Source organism: Pyrus communis, chromosome 16 (genome assembly GCF_041283825.1).
Source record: "Pyrus communis isolate YQ-2024b chromosome 16, ASM4128382v1, whole genome shotgun sequence".
NCBI lineage: Eukaryota > Viridiplantae > Streptophyta > Magnoliopsida > Rosales > Rosaceae > Pyrus > Pyrus communis.
Genome location: NC_142580.1, coordinates 1,269,308 through 1,284,100, shown reverse-complemented (window position 1 = coordinate 1,284,100; position 14,793 = coordinate 1,269,308). Strand labels below are relative to the sequence as shown.

Sequence of the window (14,793 nt, the reverse complement as noted above, 5' to 3'; positions counted from 1 at the left end):
TTAATAGTAAAGTCTCTAATAGGTAATTTACCCTCATAAAGTTCCTCCCCGATTAACTTCTTCTAATTTTTTTATGGACCCTAATAAACTACAACCATAGCAACTGGAAAACAATCACCAATTAGACCAAAATATATTACAACAACATTAACACACAATGAAAACAGACGGTAAAGTTTGATACAAATCTCTACTAATCTTCATTGATTAACTTACTAATCAACTACTCCAACAGCCAAAGACTACCAAAACCAGAGATGGAGGCTCGACTTTTATCAGGGCGCGCCCTTCTCAGCAACGCTATTAACGAGCGCAAGGGCATTGCTGGTAACCTTCTTCACATTCTCAACCCGGTTCGACACGTCGGTCTTGAGGGGCCCATCCTCCACGTCATCAAACCCGTCCGTACAGGTCTCCTCGTCGGTAAGCGCGGCGCTCATCCACGTCTGGACGTTGCTCATCTGGAACCGGAACGACGAGGATCCGCCTCTTGAGTTTGCAGTGGAACTGAGCTGGCGCATCTGTTTGAGGGAGCCTTGAATCTCGTCGACTGCGTCGCCGAAGTTGGAGAAGCAGTCGTGGAGGGCTGAGGAGGCGCGAGGGTCGGCGCCGTAGTCGGCTTGACGGGATATGTTGGAGACGTAGGCAGCAATGCGGCGGGCCCTGGCGAGGCTGACGCCGATGGCGACCTTGGCGAGCCGAGTCGGGTTGTCCTGGACGGCACTGGCGAAGCGGGACAGGGAGGTGTAGCAGAGGTCAGGATACAGAGTGGTGCCGCAGCTTGTACGGATGAATTCCGAGTCTTTGGATGGGAGTCCGACGGTGGGAATGGGGTGTGAGATGAGGAAGAAGAGGAAGGTGAAGGAGAGTTGGGGGAGGAGGGAGTGGGTGTACATGCGGTTGGTGTTCATGGTGTGTGGGAATAGAGAGTATTATTGAATGAAAACCGAAGACTCCGCTTCTTGAGCTGCATGATGTGTGGGCTGGGGGGTTTATGTACGTAGCAGAGTAGTTGCACCATTAACGGCTAGGATGCAATGGAAACGTCCAGAAGGGATGATGATCTGGATAATTGGACGGCTGGTGGGGTGCCATTTTAATCCTGTGGGCGGGTAGGGCGGTTGGGTGCGTTAGTTAGGCTTGGGTCTCTAGGTCTGGGGAAGGTACCCCACTAATGCTACTATTGCTAAGCGTGCCAACTTTGTAGCATTATTGTGTAGGGTCCAAATTCCAAATACTCGATTATTAGCTCCAGTGTTCCACCACACATCGTATGAATAAAAACATTTGAGTTTTTGGAAATAAGGTATTGCTAAGAATGGTTTTAAACACTAAGCACTTGCAGAAAAAGTATTTTCGAGCTACGTATAGCCAGAAGCATGCAAAAATACTATACAAACGTTAAATCTTTTTTATGATAGCGTCAACAAAACGCTTATAAGCAAAAGTATTTTGTATAAAAACATTCTTAAATAGATGTGTATTTCCTTCGACTCTTTGTTTCACCACTAGTGAAAGCAAAACATTCTCAAACAGATGTGTATTTCCTTCGACTCTTTCAATTAAGCTAATGTGATCCTAATCTCAACTTAATCTTGAAGCTTTTGGGAGAAGGTATATATGATTGATTCACGAGCTCATCGCCGCAATTGACTCAATACAAACGAATCTTAATGATGAGGGAGACATGAAAAAGCTTGAAATGAATTTGTGTTTCTGCGGGGCCGGGGCAGGTTTTCTTGGTTCCAAGTAGAACTTTTTCAAAAGAGAAACATGCATGATCATGATCGAGGGATCACATCACATAGCCAGGTTTTGTTGCATGTGATCATTAGGTTTAGTGGTACTCGGCCTCGATTAAAAGATATCAAAGTTTTAGATTTGGATTCTCTGTTCGAGTTTATATCCACATGACATCTCATTCAAATTTTAAGAGTGATGTGTCAACTATAAACCCATATGAGGAGCCAAGCACATAAAAATCAAGCAAATAATTCGGGTCCCTCCATTTTAACTCCTATTAACGCATATAACAATGTGTATTTACAACGAGTTTAATGTTAAGTTGTATTAAGTAAGCTTATTTTTAACATAATATAGATTAGCAATTGAAAATGAATAATCATGATTTCATCTATACAAACCTGCTTCCAATGGGTAAATCATGTGTAAATGGTGGGAATGAGATCTATTTCGAATATTTATGTCCGAAGCCTACTGACTGAGAGATTTGGACTGTTCAAAAGAGAGAGAGAAAGATTCATACTGTTCAAGCTTTTGGATTTTGTAAAGTGGGTTAGTGTGATGGACTAATAGAGATCGTATAATAGAAATTGAGTGGTTCAGATTTCTCGAACCACGAGCTCCAAACACAAAGATCCGAAATAAGTCTCAATCCCAAATGGCCCACCCCCTATGGCCACGCATCATTGTCAAAGATAAAACAACATTTAGCCTAATTCAATTGCGTTAGACATGGGAAAATGTCACCTGTAAATAAGGAGCATTTGAATCAATATTCTATGTCACGAGCTCAATCGAGTACAGTTGAGGTAATGAGCAATGTGAACGAACATTTGAATAACCTTTGCCTAGCTAGGCCAAAAGAAAAGCCTATCTTCTTCTTCTTTTCTTTATCTATTTTTCTTTTTACAAGCCTATCATCCTATCGTTTGAAGAATTCTCGGGTACCGCGGTTCATATACGGCACACTTCTTTCGAGTAAAAATTCAAGTGATACAAAAATACGTGGGGTCTTGAGTTTTTGTGTATAGCCTTGTGAACACATGGTATGGCTGTCAGACAGCAAATTTGACTATGGTCAGTAATTGACCGGTCGAGTGAATGTCCTTGATATTAGAACTTAATTACCTTTGGGTCACGGACTTGCCATGTCCACAATCATCAAAATCGTCTAATTTTATCTATTTTGTTCTTAGACACCCATGTCCGTCAAATTTCCATATTACAATTAAAAGTCTCGATCATTTTAGATGTGACTAATATTTTTGGCAACAATATATGGTAAGATAGTTCGAATAGTTGAAATGCAATACATGAGTTCAAAAATTGGGATCCTCCTCAAAAATTTACCTGCACTAAACAAAAGCTGGACTGAAAGTCTTCAAAACCTTTCTTTTTGTTCAAACGACCACCAACCCATCTCACGGCTTCTCTATAGAAGCCCATTTAAAGGCCCACGCACCGGAGAAAATTCATTAACTCTAAAACCCATTGAAAAGACATACCGGGCCGTATCCATTTTATTGGCCCAAGAAGCATCTGATTTTAAAAAAAAATTACCGCTATCCACACATTCATTTTTATCTTTAATACATCTCTCAATTTTCAATCGTTAAATATAATGAATCGAAGAAAATCAAATAACATAATTTAACAAAGAATATATAGAGTTAAAAAAAGATGTGTAATTAGCATCACACATTCGAAAATTGTAAGTTTCGGATTTGTACTTGCAAGAATTTCGGGTTTAGTGGGAAAAAAGTTCATCGCATAATCGCATTCTTGAAATCACAATAAAGGCAGTCAGGCACTCAATTCTATATGTGATTATTAGAGCTCTTTTAGGTGGGGTCGCTTAGATATCGAGGACGTTTTTCGTTATAAATGGGGTTTAACTATTGGGAGGGAGATTCTGTCTTCTCATTTTTCATGCCCTTTCGTGAATTTTTGTTTTATGTGGTCACGGTTAAATAATATTAATATTTTATATTTTTTTTATATAGAGATAATAAGATAAAAATAAATAGTAATATAAAATATTAACGTAGCTTAATCGTGATCACATAAACAAAAGAGCATGAAAGATGGGAGGGCAGAGAATCTGCCTCCTAACTATTCGGTGCATTGGAGATGATTTAAACCGGACAACAATTCGGATTGGTAAATGGCAAAAAGACAAAAGTAGCATGAAGTTTCACATGTTGAACAATTGATTCATTCATACTAACATATATTTACTTTTCATTGTTTTCAACATAGAATTGAGATTTTCTTCATTCATTCAACTGCAATAAGCGCAAGTCACATGCATAATTAAATTTATGACTAAAAAGGTGATTCGTAATATTCAGTGGTATGTTATTTAATACTATGATCTAGTGATATTCCTATTCACTTATAAGTGAGAGGTCTTAGATTCGATTCTCGTTAAATGTAAACTTGAACCACATTATTGCTAACTTATTATGAAACTAAGCCCATCTTATCCCCTCAGTGTAAATACTATTATTTGTTGAAAAAAAATAAAGAAAGGAATTCTCAGCGGTGCCACATACATATACATTCTCTACCTTAATTGGGGAACCTACACATTTGTCTCTACCTTCAAACTCCAGAGTATATAAATATCACATATTGAATAGGGCTTTTGCATCAATTGTTTGTTATCAAAATTACTACAAGGGTACCTGCGTAGATTTTCATTAACAACGGGGCTAAACCAGGGATGAAGCCAAAAATTTGTTTGGATGGGGCATTGTTAAACAACAACGTCACAAAATAAAAAGCTAGAGAATTTACTAAGCAAATCCTTATTTATTAATCCATAAGATTTTTCATACAAAATATTACAATATCCCTCGACGCGTGTTCATGATTTGAAAGAGTTAATACCATCAAATATCTCTCTATATAAAAATAACTATATTATCATTCATCTATTTATCTCCCATCCGATTTCTCAATCAATTCTTCGGAAATTTCATGACCGAAAATGCTCTTTCAACATTGGCAATTGCAATTGAAAGAGTTAATACTAATGTCACAAGTAAGTAAACAAGTTATACACCTTACTAATGTCACAAGCATGTACATTTTTTTTGTTTGCCAATAATCTGAGTGGGGGCATCTGCCCCCTCTGAGCCCAAGGTGCCTCCATCCCTGGGTTAAACGGTCAACAAAAAAACAAAACTACAAGAAGACAACATGAGGTGTAGAGAACCTAATAGCGTCAGCTGCTCGAAAACACAATAAACTCAAATTAGCCAATTTATCAACCGACAAAATTATAAACACTAATAAGAGCTTAATTAGCAGCCAACTACTTGAACTGCAAGTCTGTAGTTATGTTTGATTTGTTCATATTTTTTGGCAATTGGATTTGGAGCTGAGAGTTGACATGCAAGTTCTGTCACTTTGTCTATGTATAATTTATGAGAAATGTTAAAAAGATTCTTTCAAAAATGGAACTCTCGACGAATTCTCTGTTACTTTATATTTTTAATACAATGTTTTATAATATTATCACGAGAAAATTAACGTTAAACTATAAGATGACAGAAAATCGATAGAAAGTCTCACTTTGAGAGAGAGAGAGAGAGAGAGAGAGAGAGAGAGAGAGAGAGAGAGAGAGAGAGAGAGAGAGAGAGAGAGAGAGAGAGAGAGAGAGGCCCATAACATTTCTCAGTCTATCTATATAGCTTCCGTTGAAATCCATTTGTACAATTACTGTACACATACAATCTTCGTACGTACTTGCCTTTTAGAAAACTTCTTCCCGATTTGAAATACATTTGTACAACTACCAGAGCACCGAATCGAAGATCACATGCACGCCTCAATCAATCACGTATTCCCATTGGTCTCTTTCCCTCCTCTCTCCCACTCCTCAATATCTCTACATATATCCATTGAAAACTAGAACGTAAAATGATCGAATAGAAACAAGAACTCTAAAATAATGTATTGTAAAAATGATGCGAGGATTATGTGAATCAGTTAAAACACGTAAAAGAATACATTTAATATATATTGACACCTTGAGAGATGCAAGCGGTGAGCAGTTTTTGTGAAATGACTACCTCACCGCTTGATCAGTCGTAAAAATACAATGGATCATGATATACATAATTAACACGAAACGATACAAAAACGTATTCTAATCTTACAAGAGTCAGTCTTGGAGAGGAGAGGTATAATCTTGTTGTACATTGTGGGGCCGACACCCCTCACGCCTTCCACGTGTGTCGCATCCACCGCACCATGGACCATCCACCTCCCCCATAATTTAACTCATCATTTCGTCCATTAAATTCACAAATCTAATCCACCGTCGATTCTTACAATCTTTCGGGGTTATTACCATGCAAACAAATTTAGACACCGGTTCTCTCCAAACCCGGTCCAACGAGTCAAAGAGACTCGAAGCGATCCAGTCACGCAAGTCCTGCATTGGAATCCGAGCATGATCCAGTAACCTCCTCCACGTGTTTCAACCCCATTGGCCCAGCCTCTGGAATCCAATGACGCCTTTTCGTTATAAAAGAACCCAAGACGGCTGCTGTTAAGTGTGCTCTGCTCCCCTCCACCACCAACAAAAATGGCGCGAAACCTCCTCTGCCTCCCGGGGAATGTTTCCGCATTTCGCGCCCCTCTCGCAGCCCTCTTCCTCCTTTCTCTCCTTTTCCACTCAACCAGCGCCGCCACCCACGACTACCACGACGCTCTCCGCAAGAGCATCCTCTTCTTCGAAGGCCAACGCTCCGGCAAGCTCCCCCAGGATCAACGCATAAAATGGCGCCGCGACTCCGCATTGCACGACGGGTCCACCGCCGGAGTAAGCTCCCATTCCCTTCGCACTCCTACATTTCTCAAACGCCGAGTTTAATTTGAATTTTTTTTTCTGACATTGCATTTATTAATACTAACTTCAGGTGGACTTATCGGGCGGCTACTACGACGCCGGCGACAACGTAAAGTTCGGATTTCCAATGGCATTCACGACGACGTTGCTGGCGTGGAGCGTCATCGACTTCGGGAGAACCATGGGTCCGGAGCTGAAGAACGCGGTTCGGGCCGTGAAATGGGGCTCCGACTACCTCCTCAAGGCGACGGCGGTGCCTGACGTCGTTTTTGTCCAGGTCGGCGACCCGTACTCGGACCACAACTGCTGGGAGCGGCCGGAGGACATGGACACGTCACGCGCTGTGTACAAGATCGATAAGAACCACCCGGGGTCTGACGTGGCAGGCGAAACAGCCGCTGCTCTCGCCGCTGCTTCTATCGTGTTCAGATCACGTGACCCGGCTTACTCTAGGTTCCTCCTCAATCGAGCCGTTAGGGTGCGTCGCTGTCACTCACTCACTTAACTGTTCACTTCGTTTGTTTTATTAACTTCAGGTAAAAAGTTAAAAAGTAAAATCTGCAACGCAGGTGTTCGAGTTTGCTGACAGGCACCGGGGTGCGTACAGCGCCAGCCTGCACCATGCCGTGTGCCCTTTTTACTGCGACGTGAACGGCTTCCAGGTCAACAAAACTAACTCTTACACCGAAATTTTTTACGATAAAACTTACAAGTTCGTGTTAGTGAATAACTTGTTAAACGCAATATCGATATGATTAAGTAGTAAAATGTTGGCCCGTCTCTGTAACATTTTTAGAAATCGAATTTCTTAGCTTAATGTAGTCGGATTAATATACTTTAGGATGAGTTGCTGTGGGGAGCAGTGTGGCTGCACAAGGCATCGAGGAGGCGCGTATACAGAGAATATATAGTGAAGAACGAGGTGGTGTTGCGAGCAGGTGATACCATTAACGAGTTTGGTTGGGACAACAAGCATGCTGGGATTAACGTCCTCATTTCCAAGGTACTTAAGCCAAACAAATCTAGCTTTCATTTCTTAATTATTTCTTTATTACTCCTTAATCATTGTGCTACCAACTTTATTGATTATTTAAATATAATTTATTGTTGTCTCAATCTGTGTTTTTATTCTTTTTGGCTTTATGTTCTTGTATGGAATGTAGCAACCATTTCTTTAATCGTTGCGTTAGTGCAAAATAGGTGGTATGGTCTGTGTATCACGTGCTCTGGAATTAAGTCTAAACGTAGGAACTCGAATAGGATTTCTCCGCATCCCTTCCATTTGGATCCTCCGAATCCTCAACCATGTCCGTTTAATCAATAATTGAACGGACATCAATGACTTAACTTTCGTTTTTGCCTTTTCACTCGACTCCTTTGTCTCCCCTCATTTCTCATCGTTGATAAAAATATGCCATTAACTTTTATGTCACATAGTGTTTGTGCAAATAATTAACATTATCCAATGTGTGCACCGTGGTTTTTGGTTGTCTTGTGGACCCTTTTGGCATACCGTTTCGAGCAACTCGAATATGTTAAGCGAACAAAGGTCTTTGTATTTTAAGTGGTGGTGCGATCCGTACATCTCAGTGCAAATTGGATTTAATAACTCAACATGCAAAGCATTTGTTATGTAAAGTTAGAAAATATGTAGAAAAATAATAGTCGAGAAAATTTAGGAAAAAAGTGCGTGAATCTAAGACAAGATCCATTTTTAGCTTACAATTAGGCTTTCATTTGCTAATTATCAGATTAGACAGTACATAGTCGAAATTGCCCCGATGGATTAAAGATAATAAGAAGGAAGCGAGAGGGGTAGAAGTGACTTTAGGGTGGAATGGATTTTTGGCATTGTGTAGTCGCGTCAATCAGAGAAAAGCAACAAAGTGGTCATCCATTTCCATGTGGACTGGTGGGTCCCATGGGTGGACGAAATGAGTTGAGTCTCTGCTGCGTACATGTGCTTAAAGGTGCCGAGAGCGAGAGGATGGGTTTCTTTCCTTCTTTCTTCCCATACTCTTCCCTTCAGACGTATTATTTGCCTCACAACCCTAACTTTTCTTGGAACTGATTGCGACCCCTTGTTAAGGGCTTTTCAGTTCCCAGTCCCGGATTTCAAAACGTAATCCTTTTCCCACTCTATCATATCTTGTTATCCTTTTACAGGGAAATGATTTCCGCATATTTCTTGTATTTTATGTGCATATGCTTGTTTGTGCATTATTACGTTGAGATGATTTTCACGCGTCTCTTCTATAGGCACGAATACATTACAATTGTTGTCACTTGGAGGAGCTCTGAAGCACCGAGGAAGTATCGATCTGCTATATCTTATGTGCAGTGCATATAGATAATAATAAGTACAAGAATATTGGAAAATAAAATAGGATTATCTTGATTCATGAATGGCGGATTTCGATTCATTGGTTTTGCAATTGAAACCTAGCTATTATACACAATGCATGTGTCAGTCTCAGTGTTTCTCATCATCTACAGGAGAAAAAAAAATTAAATGTGCTTTTGGATTTGGCTGCAGGAAGTGCTTATGGGAAAAGCAGATTATTTCGAATCTTTCACACAGAATGCTGATGGGTTTATATGTTCCATACTGCCTGGACTTTCTCATCCTCAAGTCCAATATTCTCCTGGTATATAATATTTTTATGATCACAAAGAATAAAATAATAAGATCATAAACTTTCCAGGACTATGCGCAAATCTCTGTTTTTCTTTAATTACTTGCTAATTAATTTTTTTGTTTTGTTTTGTGGAACTCACTAATTAAGTTTAGTAAATTGATTAAGTTTTTCTCTTTTGAAGGTGGCTTGATATTCAAGCCAGTTCTGTTTTTCTTTAATTACTTACTAATTAATTTTTTTTGTTTTGTTTTGTGGAACTCACTAATTAAGTTTAGTAAATTGATTAAGTTTTTCTCTTTTGAAGGTGGCTTGATATTCAAGCCAGGAGGTAGTAACATGCAGCATGTAACCTCACTTTCATTCCTACTTCTGTCCTACTCCAACTATCTAAGCCATGCCAATAAGAACGTGCCATGTGGCGAGACCTCTGCCTCCCCTGCTTTCCTCAAACAATTGGCCAAACGCCAGGTAATTCATGAAAACTAATGTGTCTCTCTCCGACATGAAATGTTATTGCGATGGTATTTTAATTCCGCGAAAGTTCTGCCAGTTCTTACGGTCTTACGAGTTTATGACCATACATTCAGTCATGGACCATCTTTAGATAACAAAGACAAATTAACGGCTAGATTTTGATCTTGTCCTATTTGACTTTAACCTTATTTTTCTGACCTTCGTTAGGAGGGCACCCACGTGAACAAGGGTGCTTCTAGAATAATTAGAATATGTGAGGACAACATTGTAATTTTGGAATTGATTTTTCTTCAGGTGGACTACATTCTAGGTGATAATCCATTAAGGATGTCGTACATGGTCGGATACGGTGCACGCTACCCACAGAGGATACACCACCGGGGCAGCTCGCTACCATCGGTGCAGGCCCATCCGGCCCGTATCGGGTGCAAAGCCGGGTCTAGATACTTCTTGAGTCCAAATCCCAACCCAAATTTGCTGGTGGGAGCCGTTGTTGGTGGGCCCAACAGCTCAGACGCATTCCCTGACTCGAGGTCTTTCTTCCAAGAATCCGAGCCCACCACTTACATCAATGCACCGTTGGTGGGCCTACTTTCGTATTTTTCAGCCCACTATTGATTTCAGTACCCAAATGTAAATTGAGAGAAGTGTAGTGGTGCGCTAAGCTAAGGTCACCCACGCACGTACCCTACCCCCAATTATTCTAAAATATTCCAATTGTACCCAAATCCCAAATTGATGAAGAAACCACTGGTAACGCAAGCAAATGGTCTTTTGATTACTTTTGAATGTGATATGAAGTTGCAATGTAACAACAACGACTTCTCTAACTCATGTATCCGAATCTTTTAGAGTCTTGCTTTACACGAATCGTTTCTTACTCGTGGTTACTCCGTATATCGTGATACTTGTATACCTATCTTTTATAGTCATTCGATTGAATAAATAAAAAATAAATAAATAAAGTGTAAAACGTGAAATAGATGTTCAAAAATCACTCCGCGATTTTTATTCGGAATTTAAAAAAAAAAAAAAATTGTTCTGTATAAAAGGGCCATTTTTCACAGGCTTTTCCCCGGGCCTTCAAAAACTCCGGCCCAGCTTTGTAAGCAAGGAAGCACCCAGAAAGACACGCATGACGTAGCCGCAGACAAAGGAGACTAGGAAGTCAATAAACCGAAGTTCCCCTCTCTCTCTGTCTGAGATCATATTCTCTCAACCTCCTCATCGCTGATCGTTCCCCACCAATCTTCAACCATCATGTACTCGTCAAAAGCAAACGTATACGAGAAGTACTCCTCCTCCGACCACCTCCACCAACATGTCGATGCACCGGCCACGGGCATCCCAGTCAGCTCCGGTAGTGAACCTTATTTTACTACTTCTCACGAAGACATGAGCTCCCAAAGTGGCTACAGCCACATGACCCACCCACCTACCCATCTCCGCCCTCGCGCCCTCGTTCCTTGGTCCACCGGCCTCTTCGACTGCTTCTCCGATCCAAAAAACTGTACGTATATATAAAAATATGGCATAAATATATTATATATAAATGATTTGTAATTAATTTGTTAAAGTTGTTTATATTGGGGATTAATTTGGATCATGTGTTGATCATTTACTCTACATTTGAATTAATGTTTCATGTTATTGTGTATGTCTACATGCAGGTTGCATAACATTTTGGTGTCCATGCATCACTTTTGGCCAAATTGCAGAGATTGTCGATAAGGGTTCTACATGTAATTAACTAATTAAGCTGCTTCCTTTCCTTTTCCTTCTTTATAAATGGGATTAGGGTGTATTAGTAACCGATTAATGAGGGTTAAGTAATTAATTAACTAAATTATTTGCAGCTTGTGGTGCTAGTGGAGCGCTTTACACACTGATTGCTTGTGTGACGGCTTTTCCATGTATCTATTCATGCTTCTACCGCTCCAAAATGAGACAGCAATACAGCCTGGAAGAGAGCCCTTGCGGTGACTGCTTGGTTCATTGCTTCTGTGAAGGCTGCGCCTTGTGCCAAGAGTACCGAGAGCTCAAGTTTCGCGGCTTCGACATGAAACTTGGTAATTACTTCTCCATTTCTAGTTCTTCTTTTAAATTCAAAGATTCAATTAAGCGGTGTGCTGCATGACAAGATTAATACTAATTAATATGTGGATATATAATCAGCTACACCAATAAAATGAAAGAATTATAAGTCTCTAAAATAATAGATATGAATATCGCAAATAGAGTCACTGCGAGACCCATCAAAAGATTAGTTCCCCACCCAGGAGCTACTTTATCATATTATGAATTCAATGGTTTTAATAAACTCCCCGCATTAATTCGTCTTGGACGGCCAGATCTAGAACTCCCTTCAACGGTTTGTGTAGCCATAATATATTTTATATTCAACAAGATCTGTTGACCTTGTATGCCCAAGAATTTTTGACACTAATATAGGTCTTACTGTCTGGATATGATTAATACTAATATATAAAACTGGATCTCCTTATTTCTTTTAATCATAAATTAGTACCTATGTCTTCCTTTCTTCCTGAGTTAAGTTAAGTTTTACTAATCATAATTAATTAGTACATCTGTTCATGTTTGTTTAAGATTTATATATATTTTAAAGGAAACGATATTACAAAGAAGAAAGGTCTTTTCAAATCGGGTGGCTTAGACCCTCTAGAAGCAAATTTGATAATATTTTCTATTGGCCGCAAACTGACTGACCTTCCTAATTAAATAAATGTTAGATGGAGTTCTATATTTTAGGTTAATTTTTTTTTGTTCTCTTTGCATTGACTTGGTTGGATTAATATTGAATAATAAAACAATTAGGATGGCATGGAAACATCGAGGAAAGGAACCATGAAGTTGGAATGACTCCGGTGGCTCCGGTGGTGGAGGAAGGCATGAGTCGAGATAAATGAAACATCATGTAGACTATCGTTTGTTACCAAGATCTCGGTGCATTTTTTGAACATAGTAGAGTTTTCGACACAATAAATTGTATTTAATGTTTACTCTAAGTTTGTTGTCATGATTTTATACGCGGGTATGTACAATGTATGAAATATTGAATAATTGTTGTAATAATGATGCAAATAAATAATAATACATTTAAATTTGAAGACAAAAAAAAAAAAAAAAAAAAAACAGAAAATAAAGAAGGAATATGTTCAATTTGTTGAAAAGAAAGGAATACGTTCGATTTGCTAAAAACAAAGGAATATGTTCGATTTGCTGAAAATAAAGGAATATGTTCGATTTTGGCGGCATGGCCAAGTTATAAGACGGGGGATTGCAATTTTTTTTTTCCCAGTTCAGCTCCGGGTGCCGCGTAACCAATAAAAAATAGAAATACGTTCTTCAGTTTTGCAATATCAATCAAGTCAACATTAGAAAAACCTGAAGAAATTCAGGTGGATCCACTGATACTGACTGAACCTTATTTTACTACTTCTCACGAAGACATGAGCTCCCACAGTGGTCACAGTCGCCATCGCGACCTCGTTCCTTGGTCCACCGGGCTCTTCGATTGCTTCTCCGATCCAAAAAACTGTACGTATATATAAAAATGGGATATATATATATATATATATATATATACACATATTATTCTCACTATTGTCAGATTTTCTTATAGCGTAAATGATTTGCAATTATTTTGATAAAGTTGTTAATAGTGGGGATTAGTTTGGATCATGTATTGATCATTTACTCGTGAATTAATGATTCATGTTATTGTGTATGTCTACATGCAGGTTGCGTAACACTTTGGTGTCCATGCATCACTTTTGGCCAAATTGCAGAGACCGTCGATAAGGGTTCTATATGTAATTAACTAATTAAGCTCCTTCCTTTCCTTTTCCTTCTTTCTAAATGGGATTAGGGTGTATTATGAGGGTTAACTAATTAATTAACTAAATTATATGCAGCTTGTTGCGCAAGTGGAGCGCTGTACATACTGATTGCTTGTGTGACGGCTTTTCCGTGTATCTATTCATGCTTCTACCGCTCCAAAATGAGACAGCAATACACCCTGGAAGGGAGCCCTTGTGGTGACTGCTTGGTTCATTGCTTCTGTGAGGGCTGCGCCTTGTGCCAAGAGTACCGCGAGCTCAAGTTTCGCGGTTTCAACATGAAACTTGGTAATTACTTCTCTATTTTTAGTTCTTTTAAATTCAAAGATGCAATCAACCGGTGTTGCGTGACATGATTAATATTAATTAATATGAGGATATACAACCAGTTACACCAGTAAAATGAAAGAATTATAAATCTCTAAAATAATAGATAGGAATATTGCGAATAGAGCCATTGCGAGACACATCAAAAGAGTAGTTCCCCACCCATGAGCTACTTTATCATATTATGAATTCAATAGTTTCAATAAACTCCCCGCATTAATATATAAAACTGGATCTCCTTAATCAGAAATTAGTACCTATGTCTTCCTTACTTCCTGAGTTAGGTTAAGTTTTACTAATCATAATTAATTAGTACATCTGTTCATGTTTGTTTAAGATTTATATATATATTTTAAAGGAAACGATATTACAAAGAAGAAAGGTCTTTTCAAACCCGGTGGCTTTAGACCCTCTAGAAGCAAATTTGATAATATTTTGTGTTGGCCACAAACTGACTGACCTTCCTAATTAAATAAAGGTTAGATGGAGTTGAGAGTTCTATAATTTAGATTTTTTTTTTTTTTTTTTTTTTTGTTCTCTTTGCATTGACTTGGTTGGATTAATGTTGAATAATAAAACAATTAGGATGGCATGGAAACATCAAGGAAAGGAACCGTGAAGTTGGAATGAGTCCGGTGGTGGAGGAAGGCATGAGTCGAGATAAATGAAACACCACGTAGACTATCGTTCACTACGAGGATCGCAGTATATTTTTGGAACATAGTAGAGTTTTCGACACTATAACTCATATACTGTATTTAATGTTTACTCTAAGTTTGTTGTCATGATTTTATACATGGGTATGTACAATGTATGAAATATTGAATAACTGTTGTAATATGAGCATTATGTATAATGATACAAATAAATAATATGGTTTTATCACAAA

General features: G+C 38.8%; 4 protein-coding genes across 4 annotated transcripts; 3 read left to right on the top strand and 1 right to left on the bottom strand.

Annotated features, from left to right (window-relative positions):
* Window positions 1-104: 104 nt before the first annotated feature.
* On the bottom strand, window positions 105-1,581 carry LOC137731533 (21 kDa protein). The gene has a single exon (XM_068470657.2). The coding sequence runs from the start codon at window positions 909-911 to the stop codon at window positions 276-278; it is 636 nt and encodes a 211-aa protein (XP_068326758.1). The 5' UTR covers window positions 912-1,581; the 3' UTR covers window positions 105-275.
* Window positions 1,582-6,087: 4,506 nt separating this feature from the next.
* On the top strand, window positions 6,088-10,498 carry LOC137731532 (endoglucanase 8). Its single transcript, XM_068470656.2, has 7 exons — window positions 6,088-6,577; window positions 6,675-7,082; window positions 7,174-7,266; window positions 7,446-7,607; window positions 9,141-9,252; window positions 9,548-9,711; window positions 10,012-10,498. The coding sequence occupies exons 1-7, from the start codon at window positions 6,341-6,343 to the stop codon at window positions 10,333-10,335; spliced, it is 1,500 nt and encodes a 499-aa protein (XP_068326757.1). The 5' UTR covers window positions 6,088-6,340; the 3' UTR covers window positions 10,336-10,498.
* A 386-nt stretch (window positions 10,499-10,884) lies between these two features.
* Window positions 10,885-12,754, top strand: LOC137731534 (protein PLANT CADMIUM RESISTANCE 2). The gene is made up of 4 exons (XM_068470658.2): window positions 10,885-11,227; window positions 11,388-11,459; window positions 11,574-11,786; window positions 12,553-12,754. Exons 1-4 carry the CDS (start codon window positions 10,978-10,980, stop codon window positions 12,642-12,644), a joined length of 627 nt encoding a protein of 208 aa, XP_068326759.1. The 5' UTR covers window positions 10,885-10,977; the 3' UTR covers window positions 12,645-12,754.
* A 175-nt stretch (window positions 12,755-12,929) lies between these two features.
* LOC137731535 (protein PLANT CADMIUM RESISTANCE 2-like) lies at window positions 12,930-14,793 on the top strand. The gene is made up of 4 exons (XM_068470659.2): window positions 12,930-13,275; window positions 13,479-13,550; window positions 13,653-13,865; window positions 14,490-14,793. The coding sequence occupies exons 1-4, from the start codon at window positions 13,188-13,190 to the stop codon at window positions 14,570-14,572; spliced, it is 456 nt and encodes a 151-aa protein (XP_068326760.1). The 5' UTR covers window positions 12,930-13,187; the 3' UTR covers window positions 14,573-14,793.